The 20,879-nt window shown below is 41.3% G+C and overlaps 1 protein-coding gene across 3 annotated transcripts in view; it reads left to right on the top strand.

Annotated features, from left to right (window-relative positions):
- The window catches only part of col5a3a (collagen, type V, alpha 3a), a 48,109-nt gene that overhangs the window by 11,056 nt on the left and 16,174 nt on the right, over nt 1-20,879 (top strand). For 2 of the 3 annotated variants that reach the window (XM_085157157.1, XM_085157156.1), the window contains exons 4-37: nt 49-211; nt 6,345-6,467; nt 7,881-8,294; nt 8,749-8,868; nt 8,977-9,093; nt 9,202-9,255; nt 9,342-9,383; nt 9,562-9,624; nt 10,994-11,068; nt 11,235-11,318; nt 11,461-11,517; nt 11,912-11,965; nt 12,113-12,166; nt 12,291-12,344; nt 12,920-12,973; nt 13,219-13,272; nt 13,800-13,844; nt 15,064-15,117; nt 15,314-15,358; nt 15,543-15,596; nt 16,095-16,139; nt 16,507-16,560; nt 17,356-17,400; nt 17,747-17,800; nt 18,339-18,383; nt 18,522-18,575; nt 18,685-18,792; nt 19,232-19,285; nt 19,628-19,681; nt 19,813-19,857; nt 20,072-20,125; nt 20,402-20,446; nt 20,561-20,614; nt 20,723-20,776. In XM_085157157.1, coding sequence (XP_085013283.1) covers nt 49-211; nt 6,345-6,467; nt 7,881-8,294; nt 8,749-8,868; nt 8,977-9,093; nt 9,202-9,255; nt 9,342-9,383; nt 9,562-9,624; nt 10,994-11,068; nt 11,235-11,318; nt 11,461-11,517; nt 11,912-11,965; nt 12,113-12,166; nt 12,291-12,344; nt 12,920-12,973; nt 13,219-13,272; nt 13,800-13,844; nt 15,064-15,117; nt 15,314-15,358; nt 15,543-15,596; nt 16,095-16,139; nt 16,507-16,560; nt 17,356-17,400; nt 17,747-17,800; nt 18,339-18,383; nt 18,522-18,575; nt 18,685-18,792; nt 19,232-19,285; nt 19,628-19,681; nt 19,813-19,857; nt 20,072-20,125; nt 20,402-20,446; nt 20,561-20,614; nt 20,723-20,776 — 2,545 coding nt within the window. The remainder of the gene's footprint in view (nt 1-48; nt 212-6,344; nt 6,468-7,880; nt 8,295-8,748; nt 8,869-8,976; nt 9,094-9,201; nt 9,256-9,341; nt 9,384-9,561; nt 9,625-10,993; nt 11,069-11,234; nt 11,319-11,460; nt 11,518-11,911; nt 11,966-12,112; nt 12,167-12,290; nt 12,345-12,919; nt 12,974-13,218; nt 13,273-13,799; nt 13,845-15,063; nt 15,118-15,313; nt 15,359-15,542; nt 15,597-16,094; nt 16,140-16,506; nt 16,561-17,355; nt 17,401-17,746; nt 17,801-18,338; nt 18,384-18,521; nt 18,576-18,684; nt 18,793-19,231; nt 19,286-19,627; nt 19,682-19,812; nt 19,858-20,071; nt 20,126-20,401; nt 20,447-20,560; nt 20,615-20,722; nt 20,777-20,879) is intronic. The other variant, XM_085157158.1, reaches the window with a different exon arrangement.

Genomic DNA, 20,879 nt, shown 5'->3' with positions numbered 1-20,879 from the left:
CTCAAGCCCAAAGTGTGTTAAGTTTCCCTTTATCTTTGTTTCTTTCAGATGGCACCGGATAGCCTATAGTGTGCAGGATAAAACTGTGACCCTTTACTTGGATTGCAAGAAAGTAGAGACCGTGGAACTGCTGCGAGGGGACAATGCTGTAGTCAGCACAGAGGGTGTCACTGTGTTTGGGACACGGCTGCTGGATGAAGAAATATTTGAGGTAAGGCATTATGAAAAAATAAGCTCAAATCTAAATGTTTCTATAGTTTTTCAGGCAGTACAATTTTCTGTTTGTTTTTTTAAAATTTGTTTGTTTTGGAGTTTTTTAGTATTCACTCAACATTTCTGCACATCTGTTTAAGCAGACAAAAAATAAAAGTTTGAATAGATTATTTTTATGTTGGCTATGAATTGTTCCTCTAGTCTCCACATGCTAAAATGTTCTTGGGCAAAACATTGCATCCCAGAGTTACTTGAGGCAAACCATGCAGTCAATTCCTATCAAGTGTGTATTCTTTGTGCATTAATTTATTGAGGTATACAAGTATCTAGTTTCACTGATATGCAGTGCAAACCAGAGGTGAAGGGAGCCACCAGGCTGAAGAAGGAGTCCTATCGAGCTTGGTTAGCCTGTGGGACTCCGGAGGCAGCCGACAGGTATCGACAGGCCAAGCGGAATGCGGCTCGGGCAGTGGCTGAAGCAAAAACTCGGGTGTGGGAGGAGTTCGGAGAGGCCATGGAAAAAGACTTTCGGACTGCCTCGAAGAGGTTCTGGCAAACCGTCAGGCGTCTCAGGAGGGGAAAGCGGTGCTCTACCTGCACTGTGTACAGTGCTGGCGGAGCGCTGCTGACGTCGACTGAGAAAATTGTCAGGCGGTGGAAGGAATACTTCGAGGACCTCCTTAATCCCACTGACGCGTCTTCCGAGGAGGAAGCAGAGTCTGGGGATGAGGGGAATGACCCGCCAATTTCCGGGGGCGAGGTCACTGAGGCAGTTAAACAACTCCTTGGTGGCAGAGCCCCTGGTGTTGATGAGGTCCGCCCCGAGTTCCTGAAGGCTCTGGATGTTGTAGGGCTGTCCTGGTTGACACGCCTCTGCAATGTTGCGTGGAGATCAGGGGCAGTACCCGTGGATTGGCAGACCGGGGTGGTGGTCCCCATCTTTAAGAAGGGGGACCGGAGGGTGTGTTCCAACTACAAGGGGATCACACTCCTCAGCCTCCCCGGGAAAGTCTATGCCAGGGTGCTGGAAAGGAGAGTTCGTCCGCTAGTCGAACCTCTGATGCAGGAGGAACAATGCGGTTTTCGTCCTGGTCGCGGAACACTGGACCAGCTCTTCATCCTCTCGAGGATACTTGAGGGTGCATGGGAGTTTGCCCAACCAGTCTACATGTGTTTTGTGGACTTGGAGAAGGCATTCGACCGTGTCCCTCGGGGTGTCCTGTGGGAGGTGTTGCGGGAGTATGGGGTGTCTGGCCCATTGCTACGGGCCATTCGATCCCTATACAACCGTTGCAAGAGCTTGGTTCGCATTGCCGGCAATAAGTCGGACTCGTTCCCGGTGGGTGATGGGCTCCGCCAGGGCTGCCCTTTGTCACCGGTTCTGTTCATAATTTTTATGGACAGGATTTCTAGGCGCAGCCAAGTGGCGGAGGGCTTTCGCTTTGGTGGCCTCAGGATCTCATCTCTGATTTTTGCGGATGATGTGGTTCTGTTGGCTTCATCGGGTGAGGGCCTCCAGCTCGCACTGGAGCGGTTCGCAGCCGAGTGTGAAGCAGCGGGAATGAGGATCAGCACCTCCAAATCTGAGGCCATGGTTCTCAGCCGGAAAAGGGTGGAGTGCCCACTCCGGGTCGGGGATGAGGTCCTGCCCCAAGTGGAGGAGTTCAAGTATCTCGGGGTCTTGTTCGCGAGTGATGGGAGAAGGGAGCCGGAGATCGACAGACGGATTGGGGCTGCAGCTGCAGTAATGCAGACGCTGCACCGGTCCGTCGTGGTGAAGAGGGAGCTGAGTGTAAAAGTGAAGCTCTCAATTTACCGGTCGATCTATGTCCCTACCCTCACCTATGGCCACGAGCTGTGGGTAGTGACCGAAAGGACGAGATCGCGGATACAAGCGGCGGAAATGAGCTTCCTCCGAAGGGTGGCTGGCATCTCCCTTAGAGATAGGGTGAGAAGTTCGGCCATCCGGGAGGGGCTCAGAGTAGAGCCGTTGCTGCTCCACGTCGAAAGGAGCCAGCTGAGGTGGTTTGGGCATCTGACAAGGATGCCCCCTGGGCGCCTCCTGGGTGAGGTGTTCCAGGCATGTCCCACCGGGAGGAGGCCCCGGGGCAGACCCAGGACACGCTGGAGAGATTATATCTCTCGGCTGGCCTGGGAACACCTTGGTGTTCCCCCGGATGAGCTGGAGGAGGTGGCTGGGGAGAGGGAGGTCTGGGCCTCTTTGCTTAGGCTGCTGCCCCCGCGACCCGGCCCCGGATAAAACGGATGAAGATGGATGGATGGATGGATGGATGCAGGGCACATTGAATGATCTGACAAGATGACCTTGTTTTCATTTGCACGAGTTGTTCGTGTTTGTGAGCCTCTCGAACTTCTTAATGTTTCATACTAATACCAATTTAGCTCTTTAATGCCTAAGATGAGTCTATCTACCTGTCTGTCTGCCACAATATAGCATTCATTTCAGCCTGTGATGACAGGGCACTAATATTAATCAAGTGCTATTGAACAGAAAAAAGATAAAAAGAAATGTGTTTCAGAGGAAGTAGAAAGGAGATATGACCAGTTTAATCAAGCCCACCTCAAATCCAATAATTATGCATTTCTTGAGGGGGGGTTGCCAGCATATATCTACCTGAAACAGCTGGTGATTTAATCCTTGTTCAGTTACAAAGATTTGTTCACATGTATCAATATGCATGGAAAAAAGGAGAAGCCAAAAAAGAAACCCATAACAAAAAAAAAACTTGTGTTTTTTTTTATTCCTCTGTTTTGTCATAAATAATTCTGTGCTTTCCATAACAATACACAACCCCTGCCCCATTGTCATTCCCAATGAAGCTCCACTCTAAGTCTCTCATCCACAGCATAAAATAGAGATGGGCTCAAGCCCCTTCCCCTGCTATATCGCCAGGGCTTTGTCTCTATTCAGCGATGGAGCAAGAAAAAAACTTAAAAAAGAGAAGGTATAAGATGTTAATTTTAGTAGAGGTATAAGTTATATAGTTTGGTTAATAAAATAGTTTTCCTTCTCCATCAGCGACAGTCTGCAAAAAGGAAGACTGCATCTGAAATTATGAACATCCAGAGGAAGGGTTAACTTCACTCTGTCTTTTTTTTTTTTGACCAATAGAAACAGATTTCCTCATATATAATCAATAACTAATTCCTTAACCCTGTCCATACGTTTTTTAATCTTTCCTGTGCGATAATCTAGTTGACCATCTCATGTTGTAAGTCACTCCTTTTTTCCTTCCTACCCTTTCCTCTCAGGCATTTCAGTTGTTAAATTATTTTATATCCCCACTTCAGTTAAGAAATGTGTCTCCTTGTGGGCTCTATAAATTTCCCTGTTCAGAAGCAATGGAGACTATTTAATCTCTGGCTTCGCTCCAAAAACACTCCCATGCTCTTATTCGTCTTCGTTTGTGAAAAGTTATGATGATGATACCAAATTTGTGGTGATGACTAATACTCTTCAGACCATCCTTAATCAGATCCATCCTTTACTTTAATACATGCAATTTTTGTGGTCACGTGTAAGGAAGTGTGCAATCAGCTTAGTCTATCAGAGTCTTTAAATCTTGTTTGCTGTAGAGCGTTAAGTAACCCAAAATAATTTGTTCAACTTTATATTTTTGTTGATACAAGTGACGATAAAAGACACATTTCTCACATATGTTATCTGATTATCAAAGTTGTACACCTTGGGTGAGGCTGGTGCCACAGGGGAAAAAAATTAAGTAGGCTGACCTTTGGCCCCCTGTTGCCAGACCCTGGTTCTGGGGAGGAGGTCAGTGTTCCAGCCCAGTTCTCCCACCGTGGGAGATCAGCGTGGGAGCATGGGGACTTTGGTCAGCCACTAATGTCTCTATTGCTTCCAGATTGCTTACAAATGACTGCAGAAGTTTTGCATTCATACCCTGCTCTTTATAGGAAAGCAAATTTTAGGTCTGACTGGACTCCTTTTTGGCTGCTATGTGCCCTATTTGTATGTCTCCAACATGCTGACTGCTCAGATAAAATCCAGCCCAGTATTTATTTGTTAGGAAATTCAGATTCTTTCTGTCTCGCTTAGTACAGGAAATAAGAAATATTTTTGGCTCTGCTTGTAAGGCATGTTGAAACAAAGTTTTGTCAAGCATATCTTTAAAGTTTAGCTTTATTGAAATGCTTACCAAAGGCATACATAGATTTACCATTAAAAAATAGAGAAGTATTAATCAAAGTCTCTTTAAGTCAAAGTTAATTTTGTCTCGCTAATGACTCATAGCTGATGATAGTCAGATGTTTTTGGTTAGACGTGAGCATCTGTTAGTGTCAAAATGCAGTTTTATTGCAGTGAGATCGCTTATTATATTCTAGCTCCTTCACTCACACAAGATTATGACTCACACAAGAAATCTGATTAGGCGAAGGCTGGACAACTCCACAGAGAAGGCCTGGTTACTTGTGATTTGGTGAAGATTATTGGCTATCTGGCACAACACACCCTATATGAGACGGCAGGGGGAAGTGGAGTTTTAAACATTAATGAGCCTGTGCCTACAGTGACATGTGTGACAACATGAAAGAAGATTGGGCGTCACTGGAAATTTGCAGGTTCAGCTGAGGTGCACTCCTTTTTCAACACACCCTCACATAGCCTCTTTAGATGTCCTTGCCCCAACCTTAATGAAGAATGGCAGCGTACACACGATTTGGTGCAACACTCACTTGCTGTGTTTTTCAAGAAGAGAGGGCTCCTGCTAGGCAAGAAAAACAAGAAAACTTGTCTGTGGAAGCATTTCCTTTGATCTTGAATTGAGATTGGATTAGATTGGATTAGCTCCTTTTTGCCTTCTCTCGCTCTCTCTCCATCTCCCTGCAGCTCTCACTCTCTCTCTCTCTCTATCACACCTTAGAGTGCAATAATTTTCTTTGCTTGACATGGGCTTTTGGCCAAAACAGGAAGAAAAAAGGGATAAATGGATAACAAATCCTTTCATGTTTAATACATTAAAGCATAAATGACTGTTTGAACAGTCATTCCTAGGATTACAGTTTTGTTCACGATGATCAAGGCTTTGCATAGACATGCACTGCTGATTTGAGTTGTGCTGGAAGAAATATGAGGCGGTGGGTAAAGGAGAAGTGATGTGTTTAGATTTATTTCACCTCTGGCAGCTAAATCTTAATTAAAGAGATTACAATGGGGCTACAATTACCACAAAATCAAATGCTTAATCTAACTTAATTTATTATAAATGGTTGCCCAACTGTCCCTGGACACATTTCACCAGGCAGTATGTTTGCTATAGCGTGTCAGTTACATAGATTTGTATCACTAATTCAATCAAAACCTTATCAGCCACTGTCCTGTGGGGCTGGCAGCAATGTGTTTTTTTGTCAATTACTCTCTGATCCATGTCTCAAAGAAATTAGCCCCACAGCTCCTATTCTTTTACTATTGAAGCTTGTGTTTGTTATTTTTGTATTTATTCATCCTTTAAAATGTTGTGATCTCAGCCAAAAAATAGTTAAAATATAAAATTTTCTTAAATATTTTAAATATCTTATATAATTTTATTTTAACATTATTTTTGATATTTTTCTTGATAATATCTGTATGATGAGTATTCATTGGCATTATAAACTAATTAACCTTGTAATTTCAGTACAAGAAGGACTGATGTGAAATATGATGTTGATAGAAGTTTACAGTTGTCTTGCGTTTAAGGCCGCTAAAGCCAAAAAAAGGCTCTGGGTTCAGTGCTGCAGGGTACAGCTATGCTGTCTCTCTGTGTGTCTATATATACACTCTGGCATTGCCCACAGGGCAGGATGGGAAGTGAAAGGTCCCGACGGGGGGCGGCGGTAGAGAGCTGCTTGACTGTTTCGTGCACACATTTGGGCCCCTCATGGGGTTATGGCCAAAAAGAGGTCCAATAGTCAGTAACAATTTTACGGTTGCTGACATTTTGTGGCACTCCTTTACAACACTCTGCTTTACATTTAGCAATGTAGCCAGATGTTTTCATAGCATCTGTCAAGTTGGAGTGTTTAATTTCTATTTTCTGTTCCATCCCAAATGTCATTTCAGCATGCAGTAGCAGCTGCATGATTTCTTTATTTTTTATTATTTTTTTCAGGGAGATATTCAACAACTGCTGATTGTGGAGGACGGCGAGGCTGCTGCCAACTACTGTGTAAACTACATACCAGACTGTGACTCAGCTTTGCCCTATCACAGCCAAGCTCTGAACCTGCAGGAGGTCAGTACTACCATTGAGAGGAGGTGATGCCTACTGGAAAAATGTTTGACACTTCAAACTTTACAGTGAAGCCAAGCTTTTGGTGACCTTAAATAACTGTAGAATCCTGGCTTATGTTTTTGTCTGAACATGAAGGCCTGGAAATTTTTAAATGTTGTACATATTGTGTCATTGTCTTTTTTTCATAGTAGCCCAACGTTGTGTATTAATGCTTAAGCAGTATTATGAAATTCTGCTTCTTGCCCTAATGGCAGGTCTCTCTGACTGCCAAACACTTAATTCACAGCCAATCAGTTAAAGAAGCAAAAGCACACAGCTACATGTTTCAAAGGTTCTGAGGGCTTTTAAAAAGAGACTTGGACGATTACCACAGAATAGGGCAAGTAAGTGTATCTTCTTTTAAATGCAGCCAGCAGTGGAGCAGTTCTATGGTCAGATGCTCTTTTGGCAAAATAGACAGTGCCAGAAGCTCATAACTCAAATATGATATAATAGCTCTTCCTTTCCTTAAGGGATGTATCTGTAATAGACATAAATTACTGTATATGTCTTTGGTGCTGTATGAAAGATAGAGATAAGATGAAAGGAAGGAAGCAGCTGTATGTGTGGGTTTCATGAACCACACGCAATGTTTTCTGTGTTTGTCTATTTTTTGTGCGTATGCCACATGAACATAGGTGAAAAAATTATGAGTGCACAACTTGTTGAGCCAAGCCACTGATGATCATGTAAGAACGGTTCATTAATGGGACTGTGTGTCCATTTCGATAGTCATCCAGCTGGCTTTTAAAGCGCTACAGCTGAGCAATGAACTCTTGAGTCCAGAATATGTCAGCATCTGTCACTTCACTGACCTACTTCCCATCATTCTCCCTTACACGCTGAGCTTGTTTAAAAGTGGATCTAATTCATGCCGCTGATGTCTTTTACAGACTTTGCCTACAACATCATTTTCAGGCAGGGGCCATTCCTAACACTGACATGTAACGGACGTCAGTCTGGAGCAGGGGTGGGCACTTAATTTTCCCAAGGGGCAACATGAGAGACTACGGCTGCTGTGGGGGGTGCAGTCTTTCACATTTGTTCACTTAGTAGAGAATACTTTTTGCATATAATTAACAAATTTGTAGCATTAAAGGCACTGTGACCTCTAAGCACACAAGTAAATATCAAGTAAATGTGTTTTTTTAGAATCTATATTTGTGTATTCCTTCTCATTTCATATTTTGTGTCAGGCTTTTATCAGCTCATTGGAACTTACAGTGGGCATCTGTAAGGGTGTCATGGGACCTGATTACATTTCTTGGCTTTCCTGAAGCAGGCTATTTCTATCATTTTCATTTACAGCAGTGTTTGTTTTTTTCTCCATCCTCCATCTGTGTCCTCATCTTGCATTCTACTTTTTCATAAAAGACCTCCCAATATGGGTCTGATGCCTTGATGCAAAGTGACCAGCCATCTGAACCAAAGGAGGCCCCCAAAAAGGAGAAGAAAGGAAAAAAGGACAAAAAGAAGAGGGATAAAGGCTCTAAAGGCAAACGTAGAGGCAAGGGCAAGGGCAAGAGGGGATCCAGAAAGAAAAAACACGAAGAGGAAGCTCTGGAGGAAGGCTTCCTTAGAGTTTCCACAACACTTCCTCCATATCAAACCCAGGAAACTTTTCACGCAACTAAGTTGCCAGATATTAAGAGTACCCTAGAAACTACCATTCCAACTGATGTTTTCTACAAGACCTTCACGGAGATACCAACACATGAACCTGACTTCACAACTGAAGCCTCTACTTTCATACCTAGGACATTGCCCGTGTCAAAGGTTACCGAGGAGGTAGACAAATTTGCCTGTAGATGCTGTCCGTTCCAATCCCTCCCACTATTTGCAGCTCTAACCAATCACTCCCCTAATATTTAGAGAGCACCTCTTCCTCCTCTCACCTCCGCAATCACTTACCACCACTATGTATTTGTCTGTTTATAATTTGCACATAAACTAATTTGTCACACTCACACTGTTTCTGTTGCTGCAGCAGCCTCTCTCATGCTGTCACATGAATGTGATGTAGTCTGTCAATTAATAACACTGTAAACACTGTAATTAACTGCACACCTGTAAGCTTTTATCTTGGTTAACCAGTGTACTCCCATATAATCCACCTGTTTTGCTAACATCCATGTGGTACAATGCAGTGTTTTTATTAGGCAGTGCGCGGCACAGAGACATGCCCAGTGCCGCCTGGTTAATGTCTGCTCTGACTCACTTAAGTCTGTGTGCTCGCCTGCAGGAGGACACACCTGTAAGGGAACCAGTGGTGGAAGAGTATGAAGATGACCTTTTAGAAGACCTTTATCATAATCTCTCAGTTTCCACAGTAACAGTCGGCCCAAATGTTACTGAATATGAGGTAGGTTAAACGCAAACGCAAGAAATGTCTTCAGCACAGCATAGAAACACTGTGAGGTTATTTGGTTTTCACTACACCAGTCGCTAATAGTTTGTTATTCCTTAACAGATTCTTGAATATGAGGATTTCAAGAATGATACAGAGTTAGAGTATGAGGAGTATGAAATGTACGAGGATGGCTTTGACTTTGCAGAGCGGGAAAGGGCTCAGACATGGGATGGAGAGGTAAATCTCACAGTGACCTCATACATCAAGTGAGTGGTGATGTTTTCAGTTGCCTGTGTTAAGTGATTTCTGACAGTCCGCATCTATTCATCTTTTACCCCTCCTCAGGGTAACCTCAGAGCAGAGAAAGGCCAGAAGGGAGAGCCAGCTATTCATGAACCGGTGAACTGTTACAGACTTTTAATGAATAGGCTAGTAGTTTGGCTATGAGTATGGAAAATAACTTGATACTCTCCATGTTTTTCTAGGGTACAATAGTGAAAGGACCCCCAGGGCTACCAGGGCCAGAGGTAAACAAATTCCACCTGAACTTTTCAGATGAGGTGCAAAATGCTGAGATTTTCAGTGTTAGACATTGTTTGTTTTTGAACAGTAGTTAGTATGTAGAATTGACATATATGCCCGATTAGCGATTAAACGATTATTGCGTTTATGTAAGCAAATATGGACTAAATGTATCTTCCACAGGGGTCTCCTGGACCAGCTGGTCCAGTAGGACCTCCAGGACCCAGGGGAGATCCCGGTGACTTGGTGAGTGAGGTTTAGGACTTGGGTTCACTCGTTAAATGTAGGGTGAATTAGTTTGACCTCAGTCTTTTCCATCACCTGTGAGACTCAACTCTGAATTTAACTGTGACCTTAATGTGAAACACATCAGCAGGATCAAGATGTCCTGGCTTGCTGAAATGAACCTGCAGGAGTTCAGGGATTCATTTTGGCTCACAAATGTTGTTGTCTATGATTCATCATAGAAAATATGCCAAATTACATACAGAGACACCAGCAGATGCTCTGTGATTTCCTAGTAGCAGAAAAAAAACAAATTGAGTGGATGAATAAATGCTACTGCAACCACGAAGGAAAATTATCTTGCAGTCACACCTGAATCTTAATGCCACAAAGGCAAACTGACAAGCAGCACTAACAACATTCCTCCACCTTAGTGTTCACCTTGGCTTGATCTTTTGAGGAACTGCAGCTGAACAGTTATTTAGTATTGCATTTATTCCTATCACAGGATAATTTGACACTTTTGTAGCAATAGACTATTTACTGGATTATTTTAATAGCCTAATGCAAATGCAACAACCCTTCTTCTTCACAGATTACTTATCAGATCTTTACTTATCACATATAATGCTTTTGGATAGCTTAACTTTTATTCTAAGTATTACAAATGAAGATGTGAAAAGCATTATGGTGATACTCTACTGATGTTTGTGCTCCAGCGTTTTGCCATGCTTTGACATAGACTTACACGGACATTATCTTTAATGCACTATATAACACTTACTCAAGTCCACTTTGTCGACATATACTTCAGCAAATCATTAACACTTATTTTATTGGCTATTCTGAGCGTGTTGTTATAAGCAAAATTATTTACCCTTGATATAACACAATTGTAAATATTTCTAATTATTTGTCACTGTTGGAAATGGTTTAAAAATTCAAGACTAAAGGCAACATTTGGAAAAATATCATTGATTTATTAAAATATTCATTCGGTAGTCAGAAAATATAAAACAACTCACACAATGTGTATACAGAATGTAAAGTCTTGTGTGTGGATGTGCATGTGTGTGTTTGTGAGACAAGCTGTAGAAACAGAGCAACATTTTTTTTTCTTCATCTAGCTTCCAAGTGTTTCTCTTACTTTTTCCCAGTGATATGCTGTACACACCATAGAACTTTCATGATTTCACAGGACATCTTCTTGACTTGCATTCATTTCACAAGCTAAGTCACAACTGGATCTTGTGACATTTTAACCCCTAATCTTAAAAACAAAACCCATCTTCTTAAAATTCTCTCAATCTCTACTCTCTCAAGCTCACTCACTCACTCTTATGCTTGATGCCAAGCTATTTTTCATCCCTTTCCTGTCTTCACTTTTCAGGGTCCCCCAGGACGACCTGGTCTTTCCGGGGCTGATGGGATTCCAGGCCCTCCAGGAACACTGTTAATGCTACCAGTAAGACCTTAAACACACTGAAACATGCCCAGCAAACGCACAAAGAGTACACTTTTTCCACATGTGGTGTAGTGGTGAGACCACAAGGGGGGGCTGTGTGACTGAACTAGCTTTATGCTTGGGAAATCTGCAGTGAGTAGTGACTTCTGCTTGTCATTGCCTCCAGTTTCAGTTTGGAGGTGATTCCCAGAAGGGGCCAGTGGTGTCCCCCCAGCAGGCCCAAGCACAAGCTATATTGCAACAGGCCAAGGTATAGTTCAAAGAAGCAAATTCACAATACAACATTACTGCATACTGAGATTTAGTTCTCCATCAGAATATTTTGTAGCATGTAGCAAGTCAGTAGGTATCTTCTTTAGCTTAAATAAAGCATAATGTTGTTTTTCTTTCAGATGTCACTCAGGGGGCCTCCAGGCCCGCTTGGTCTTACAGGGCGACCGGGCCCATTGGTATGAATCTCTCTCTCTGACCTTTATCAAATTTGCATCATATCTCAAGGGCTCCTACGTCCTCTACCCCCAGCTTTAAACTCTTTCTGACCAAGCTCAATCTCATGTCTCTCATTCCCACCCTAACCTCATCATTACGCTTGCTCTGTATATTTAAATTGAGAAATTTGTCTGTATTTCCAAAAAAAAAAAAAAAAAAAAACCCAAAAAACAACCAAAAAAAAAAACAAGAGATGGAAAAATGAAACAATTTTTAGATGATTTATTTTCAGTTCATTCTTAATTTTTAGGTTTGGGTCTATATTTGAGGAGTATGTTTGTATACGCGTATATACATTTGAAAAAGTTGAGTTTCCCCTTTTTGTCATGTCATGCATGACCTTTTATTTCCCAGGGTGATCCAGGTTCCTCTGGGCTCAAAGGAGAACGTGGAGAAAGTGGCTCTGCTGTAAGACTAGACATAATTTTTACCTCACGCCTACCTTGGATTATAGCCTCTTTATCTTTTTTGTCATGGTATTGATTTCCATTTGTCCTCTTGCCTTCCTTTTAACACCTTTTCCTATTTGTCTTGCTCTCTTCATTTGTCATGAAGGGACCACGCGGGTTGCCAGGCTCCCCTGGAATTAATGGGAGGCCAGGCAAGAGGGTGAGATATCTTAAATATTGGACATTTAAGTGCTGAAAACATTTATGTCTACAGTTTGTGTAAAAAGTATATTGTAGTGTAGAGTGGCCTACGGTGAATCAGATCTGGATGTTGTATCTCATAGGGCCGTGCTGGAGCGGACGGTGGTCGTGGCGCTCCAGGTGAAACTGGCACAAAGGTGAGCTTTTTGTAATTATACTGAACTGCCCTTCAAATGAGCTACACCCAGTACACACACATTTGGCTCTTCTACAATCTCGTTTAGATTGTGTGTTTGTGTGAATGCTGCATTGTAAGTTGTAGGATGATATTATTGTTGTTCCTGTTAACTTTACTTGAATTCATTGTCCTATTTCCATGAACACAGTAACACACATGTTTAGGTGGCGAGGTCTTAAACAATAACAAACTATCTCCACTTGCAAGGGTAAGCCTTTAGGTGTCGAGTGTCCCCCAGCTTATTATACGTTACTGACAACAAGGCAACTCAATATATAAGAGCTGCAGGAAGCGCTTAGCAAATAACTCAGTCTTCCCTGATGTGTCTGACAGAACAGCAGAGTCTTTATCAGTCAAAGCAAGCATTTTAGCAGACCTACAGCTAATCTTCACACTTTCTCTTCCCGATGCACACTCTGAGCAGATGGGAGGCTCTGCCAGGGGAGACTTTCACTACAATTCTGCTAATGTTTACACATTACCATATGTGTGTGTTTCAGGGTTTAATGCACTTGGTTCTCTATTACTTTGCAGGGCGACAGGGGTTTTGACGGCCTCCCAGGTCTCCCAGGAAACAAGGGGCACAGAGTGAGTTACATTTGGCTACTTGATACAGTCACTGTACTTCAAGCACTTAGTCATTCAGACACCAACATGATAACATAGCATGCATGAATACCTTACACGTCGTATAGCAGATGTTTATTTCCATTATGTGACCGTGATGGTTGTTGTGACTTCTGTGATGACAGGGTGCACTAAAAAAAACATTCGCTATAAACAGAACATACCTAAACATCTTGCGGCTTGTCGCTAATGCTTTTTTCTTGTAGGGGGACAGAGGAAAGCTTGGTCCTCAGGGGCCTGTGGGGGAACCAGGAGAGAGGGTAAGTGTGCAATGCCTCTCAAAATTTAATTTCACGCTGAAAATAGTTTTTCTAATTTTTCTGTTATGGAAAGTTAAAGGGAAGGTCTTCACAGAGCATTAAATAAAACCATTTATTCAGTTAACCAGGACATATTGAAGCAGACTTCACAGTAGATGAAAGGTCTATATTATAACTTCCTGCCTTTTTTATTTCCACTTGGCTAGCCTGAGTTCATTTGGTAACTACGTTTGCAAAATACATAAAAAAGCTAGCTAATACAACCCTGCAATAGAATTGAAAATATGAAAGATAGAAGCTCTGTCAGGATAGTATCCATTTATGCAAGCTGGCGGGTAAGGTTTGAGAGGGCGGTCTATTAGTCTTTGCTCAAAGATAGTTGAGCCTTATCTGTCAGGCAGTGAATTTCTTTAATGAGCTATTTCCACAGATTATGTCTCTGGGGATATAAATGTATCCCTGCCTAAGGTTGAGTAAGAAAGGCACACAAAATCTGTGTCGAATGTGTGTCCTTCCTTTTATTTTAGGGATCTAATGGACCTGTTGGGCCACGAGGGCAACCAGGCGAACCTGTGAGTATCCACATACAGAAAAATAAATGTGATATTGTTTATATATGTAGTTACACATCACAGCATGTCTCTAACGAAAATATTTATTTTGTAGTGTTCCTCGACGGGATAAATTCTTGATTCAAAGGATGCATTAATCTACGCTGTGCTTTAAACACTCTTTAATACAGAAATAAAATAAAAAACTAGTAAAACAGAAACCGATTTCTCCAGCAAACCCAGAGGGGATTGCCGGTGATTACTTTATTTAGCAGCTGACTGAAGTTTCTGCCCAAAGCATACAGCAGAACTTACACAAGTATAAACTGTGCTGCTTGTATTTCTCATGTACAGAAACACTGAACAATAGCGCCTAGTTAAAAACACTAGGACAGTCACACCTTATTAAAGTAACACTGTCACAGGGTTCACCTTTGCACTATAAGCGAAAGGGTCACTGAAAAAAGGCATCTCAAATAGAAAGGTATAGCATTCTAGTTCTGTCATAGAGATTATACCTAGAGATTACTATAGGATCCCTGAAAGATTTTAACAGCACCACTGAAGAGGCTGTCGTTTTTGTGCATCTGCAGTGAACATTGGTTAATTGGTTATGAGTCACACTGTCTTTCTCCCCGTAGATGAGGTTAGGGCTCAGCAGGGTTCTGTCCCTCCAAATGGATCACTGAGTGCAGGAAGAAACGGAGCGCAGTAAGACATGTTGGGAAAACTGTGCTCAACTACAAAGCCGTAGGAGAGGAGAGGATTTAACTGTTGATGAGAGCGAGGAAGATAGAAAAAATGACACAGTAAGAGACAAACACAAGACAGAAATTTGTTTGGTGGTGAATGAGATAAGAGAGATGGAGTGAGGAAAGTGGAAAGAGAGAGTAGGAGAGAGAAGAGATAAAATCCTGGCCTGAATGATTATATTTCCATATCAATCACTTCCCAGGAGATCACAGATGTGGCTTTGGAACAGGTGGCTTGGCCAGCCTACAAAGAGGGAGGCTGACAAAAACAGAGCACACAAACACACTCATGCTAACAGGCTAGCACAGTCTCCGCAGCTAGCACATACAAAGCAGATGCATGCACACACACACACCAAAGTATATTATGTCTCTCCTTCTTTTTCTCCCTCGCCTTAGTTTTTATTCATGATTTAGTATTCCACTCTCATTCACTCTCATCATGAATGCAGGCTAGCTGCTGACTATTTGCTGTGTTTTGTCTCCAGGGTCCTCGAGGTCTTGTTGGGCCAAGGGGGCCACCTGGCCCACCTGGGCAACCGGTAAGTCAACATCGACTGAATTACAGGATCAAAGCTATTCAGCTGCTTCAACTCTGTAAAGGCCTCTCTAGTGCATGAATCATCGATATGCTTCTAAGATGGACAAGAAAACTGTCGAACTATCTCCATATTTTGATTAAACTTTGACATTAAATTTGCCGTTTTCTAACATTTATTGACATGCATTTTTTGTCAGGGAATTCAAGGAACTGATGGAGTACCAGGCTCAAAGGGCAACCCGGTCAGTCACATCTTCTCAAACCTACTATTATGTATCAATGATTACTGGTTTTATTTACACTAGAAAAATCATAGCAACTTAGGTTTAACTGCTAATGGAAATATTAACCAGTCATGTGATGTCACCATTGGACCAAGATTATGAGAGGACAGACTGTATGATCACCAGGGTTTCTTGTTCTTAGGGTCCAATTGGAGAGATGGGGCCCCCAGGTCAACAGGGGAATCCTGGAGTGCAGGTATTTCATCATCAGAAAAGTTACTTTGAGAGTTAATCACCTCAGTATTACACAGTTGGCATCGAGAATGCATTTAGAAACTCTTTTTCTGTGCATAAAGATGCAAAGACTTGTTTCTTTGCATTGTTACTCCATCTCAAGGTTTACTTGCTCTTCTCTAGGTTTAAAAAGTATCTTTGGCCTTTTGGGCATATAAAAATTAATTATACATTTGCATGACTCAATAAAGGATTCAATATAAGAGGCTGTTTTGTTAGTTAATGAAAGGACTGTTTCAGTAGAAACAACATTTTGTACCCGACAGCAACAAAGTGTCATTTTAAAATGCAGTCAATGACATTACAGTCATGTAAAGAAGTGTTTGTCATATTTTCAGATAGATCATATTATTATTCACATAAATGCACCATATTAAAACACACAGAGTCATGCAAATCTAGGCTCCCAGCCGTCTCCTAAACGCAACACTTAACTTGATTGATGCTTTGTTTGGTGTAGGGCTTGCCTGGGCCTCAGGGTCCCATTGGATTGCCAGGAGAGAAGGTAGGTAGCATGTCTCTCACTTAATTTCAAAATTAAAGCTGTGCCCTTATGAACCCTGACATCACACACTCAAAGGAGACAGGCTGAACAGGGGAGCATGACCAAGCCACTTCTGGCTCCCATTCAGGCAAGGTGGAGCTAGACAAGAAATCAATACACAAGAAACACACACAGGCATAACAGACACCTGGGACAGCCTTGGGTGCTGCACATCATAAAGCCGGACTGATAAAAGAAATAATAAAGACTTGGTCACAAATACAATATGTAGCAGCAAAGTGGAAATTTTGTTCACTCAGTGATGAGTTGAGGTGTTATGCATCTGACGCTTGACTCTAGTATTGATACCTATTTATGTCCCATCCAGGGTCCCCAGGGGAAACAAGGCATGCAGGGACTGCCAGGCATTGACGGACCTCCCGTAAGTAACACGCAAACCTGTGTCTGTGCACATCTTTTTATATTCAGTATCTGAATTTTCTACTGATAATGCACCAGTCACCATCAGCTGATGTACTGCAATCAGTTTAAACATAGCATTTATGTACAGATTTTAATAAATAAGCCTATTTATTAATTTTTAATAGTATCTAGACAAAGATACTAGCTTATGAAACAGAGAGAGTTGTTAACCCACTGCATCTGTTTCATTTTTAAGTTTAAATTCTAAAACTTTTTCCATTTTAAATCATCCTTTTTATATGTTTGTATTTTTTAATTTCTCTGTAAAGCACTTTGAATCACCTTGTTGTTGAATTGTGCTATATAAATAAACTTGCCTTGCCTTGCCAATTAAGCAGACTGTGTATGCATACAGCTGTTTGTATGTAGACACACACACACAATGCAGAAAAGTAGGCAAGGATTAAATTGGCTAACTTACACTTTCTGTGGTTTGCCGGTAGGGGGACATAGGAGGCATTTTCTGAAATGGATCCAAGGATCCAAGGCAAGGCATTTTGAATAAAAGACATTTCACAGTGAAGCTTTTCTCATTTACAAGGATTAATTTTAGATGGAAGTCAAACACATTTTTATAAATAATGGTTCTTGTATTGCTTTTTTGCAAAACTTGGTGAGATATTATGGTGCTTCACTCTCAGCCCTGATGCAGCTTCCTGTTTTTCACTTTTCAAACAGAAATTCCTATGTTGAGGTGATATAATAATCATGTATTTTACTGATAAGTCAAACGGGTACTTTTGTTCCTGCTTAGGGTCACCCAGGAAGAGAGGGCCCCCCAGGAGAAAAAGGCATCCAAGTGGGTATCTGCATGTCTGAAGCTTGTCTATAGCAGTAATGGATCAAGATATTAAAATGCCAATGTCATATTTTTTTTTCCAAATCTACATCTGTGTATTAACATTAAGGCTTATCATTATGATCATTGTGTCCCAACGATGCCATCTTTATTATAAAAAAGCCCAAGTCCATTAGTGTACGCAGCCTGCACTCAGATTCATCTGCTTGTCTTGTTTCCTTTTTGTCTGACAAGAGAAAAAGTCACTGAGTGCATTGTTTATCCATATCTAATAAGAGAATTGCCTCTTTGGTGGCTACTTCTTATTTTAAAAAGAGTACTATAGTAATGTTATTTTTTCATGTAGGGTTTACCAGGGGCTCAGGGACCAGTTGGTTACCCAGGGATTCGGGGAGTAAAGGTGAGACAATGATGGACAAGCTACGTGAGTCTATGACTGACAGGTGACACATGGAGGGAGAGAACCTCAGTTCTCAAGGGGACTGCCAATAGCCAAATGAGAAGCATTTGACGGATAGAACAAATGTTACATACAGTACATAAAGTAGTCCATTTTGACTGACTATGCTTTTGAAAGAGTGGAATAAAATATGAAGTTGTCATAGAAAGGCTTTCTGCTTGGGTTTGGGTTTGTTATGAGTGATATGATATGATATCACTCATAACAAAGGATTTAACAATTTAACAAATTGTTAAATCCTCCAGGGGGAAGCCCTTGTTCGATTTTTTACCATGAAATGAATGTAATGCCAATAACTGCTGGAAAATGGATCAATTTTATGTAAAGAGAAAATCAATAGAGATTTACAGTTGTTTTATTTTAAGTTGATTCATTTCTGATAATACAGGTAAGTTGTATAATATATAAAGCCCAGAGTTTTTTTTCTTGAATGTTGGTTTCTTAGTTTTCTTAAACTGGATGTTTTTGTTTTTCAAAGGGAGCAGATGGAGTTCGAGGTCTAAAGGGGAGCAAAGGAGAGAAAGTGAGTGACATAGATTGTGAACTTCTCTTTTTCTGCTAGTGCTCAAACAATGGATTGCAACTATAAGGACACTTGACAAGTTTTATCGTTATGATGGTGTTTAAAGTCCAGTTATTACCATTTCACAATGAATGACAGGGAGAAGATGGCTTCCCTGGGTTCAAGGGTGACATGGGTGTCAAGGGAGACATGGTGAGAGTGACATCTAATAACAAGCCTCTATGTTGTTTTCTCTTAGTTATTGTCTTTTGACTAAGATACATTTTTCTTACTTGCTTTCTGCTCTCATTCATGACTTCAGGGTGATAATGGAGCTCCTGGTCCTCGTGGAGAAGATGGACCAGAGGGATCAAAGGGTCAAGTTGGACCCATAGGAGATACTGGTGCTTCAGGGATATCTGGAGAGAAGGTGGAGCTATTAAAAAAAAACAAAAAAAACATTTTTTTTTCTTCCAGACAGACTGCCAAAGAAGAAAACTTGTTTCTAACTGAGCAGCGAAGTTATGGATTAGTTTTGCTTAGTTTTCAGTTATTTAATGACAACGCTTTCCTATAAAATCACAGTTTAAAATTTCACAAAAATACTGAACATATGGATTTTAATGGCCTTACATTTATTACGATGCATTATACCCCAGTCCTGAGGCGAAATTGCCACTGCACCGGTGTGCATGTATTAGCTATTAATCTTTATGTCGTCACTTTATGCAGTAATACAGACATTGCTTGCTGGTTTGGCACAATAATAATGTGCAGTACATTATAAATATCTTGACTGGTTATGGGGTTTTCTATTTAATACTTGCCTTATTTCTTCCTTCTCTATTTTTTGTCTTTTTTCTCTCCAGGGTAACCTTGGAGTGCCCGGTTTGCCAGGATACCCAGGAAGACAAGGTCCTAAGGTGATTTAGTGTTGATGGGCTATTATGATCAGTTAATGTATCCCCTGGTCCTTTATCAGAGCTTTAAGAAGAAAGATGTGTGTCACTGGCTGGACTGTTTCCTGTCTGATTAAAAATAAAGGATGATGAATAGCATATTTAAAAAAGGCTATTTTATTTATAGTTCATTAGTGACATCAATTCATTACATGTTGATGAATGGTGTGTTTAAGGCTGTGTTGAGCTCATGGATTAGATTTGCTTTAATTTGATACAGTAGTTAATTATAAGTTAATGAGACATTAGGGGTGATGTCTGATAAATGGAGGGCTGAGGCTGATTAACCTCTACTTGTGTCTCCAGGGATCACTTGGCTTCCCTGGTGTGGCCGGGGTCCCAGGAGAGAAAGGACGAAGGGTGAGAGCTATATGAACATTTTAATACACATTACATTCTGACTTTCACACGATATGCATTTACATTTATTATGTAGGGGATATGTATTGAACTAACTGACTGATGAATACTTGTTACCCTTTACAATGCAGGGCCCAGCTGGTCAGCAAGGCACCGGTGGGCAAAGAGGTCCTACTGTGAGTACAGCTTTAGGTGCCCTGCCTACACACCATTTTATTTTAATATAGAAACCCGAGTATACTCAGTCTAATTATATATGGTATATCAATGTGATAACTTGTGACTCACACGGTTACATCACCACAATGTTTTCATATTACAACATATTTGTCTTCCACCTCCTGATAATTTATCAATGTGCTAATAAGCCTGCTGTTTGTTTTCCAATAGGGAGCCCGTGGGGGAAGAGGAGGAAAGGGACCAACTGGAAAGCCTGGAGAAAAGGTACATGTAGTGTCATAAACAAAGATTATGTCCATGCACACATTTACACACACCTGGCTAACTCATGGATTAATGCTTTGACAAAGCGCAAACTGGTTGTTGCTTTGCAATTCTTGATGGCAGGCCATCTGGCACGCTACTGTCAATTCATACTCTCACCCTCAAAGAGCAATTTGGGAAAGCTAAAAATTTGTTGGCAGTCCGAAAACTAAAAATGTTTGAGTGTCTGATTTCTAGCTATACATTCATTTGCCTTTTGCCTTTTTAATTTGTTAGGGTGCTGCTGGACAAGATGGTCCTCCAGGGTCCCCTGGAGAACAGGTAATGTTTTTAACTACTTCATAATAAATATGATACATTTAGCACCTAAATAATATTTTGTGTGTAAAATCTTGGCATCATAGCTACGTTTTGATAACCTGCCTTATCTGTTAGGGTCCTCGAGGACCACAGGGAAGACACGGTGAACCAGGACCTAAAGGGCCTAACGTGAGTGGGCTACAATGTGTTTGTCCTTTGGTTTACTTTACCCAAAATTTATATTGACCTTTGATGATTTGTTTATTATAGTCATATCAGAAAATTCTTCTTTTGCAGGGTCCACCTGGAAAGGATGGAATACCAGGCCATCCGGGTCAGAGGGGAGAACCAGTGAGTCACTTTTGATCTACTGTAAACAACTGATAAAAACACAATGCCTTTTGATAATCAATCATCATATAAAAGGATCAGCTCCCCTCAGGTGTGACAGAGG

Source organism: Neolamprologus multifasciatus, chromosome 4 (assembly GCF_963576455.1).
Source record: "Neolamprologus multifasciatus chromosome 4, fNeoMul1.2, whole genome shotgun sequence".
NCBI lineage: Eukaryota > Metazoa > Chordata > Actinopteri > Cichliformes > Cichlidae > Neolamprologus > Neolamprologus multifasciatus.
This window is presented reverse-complemented; position numbering and strand designations above follow the sequence as displayed.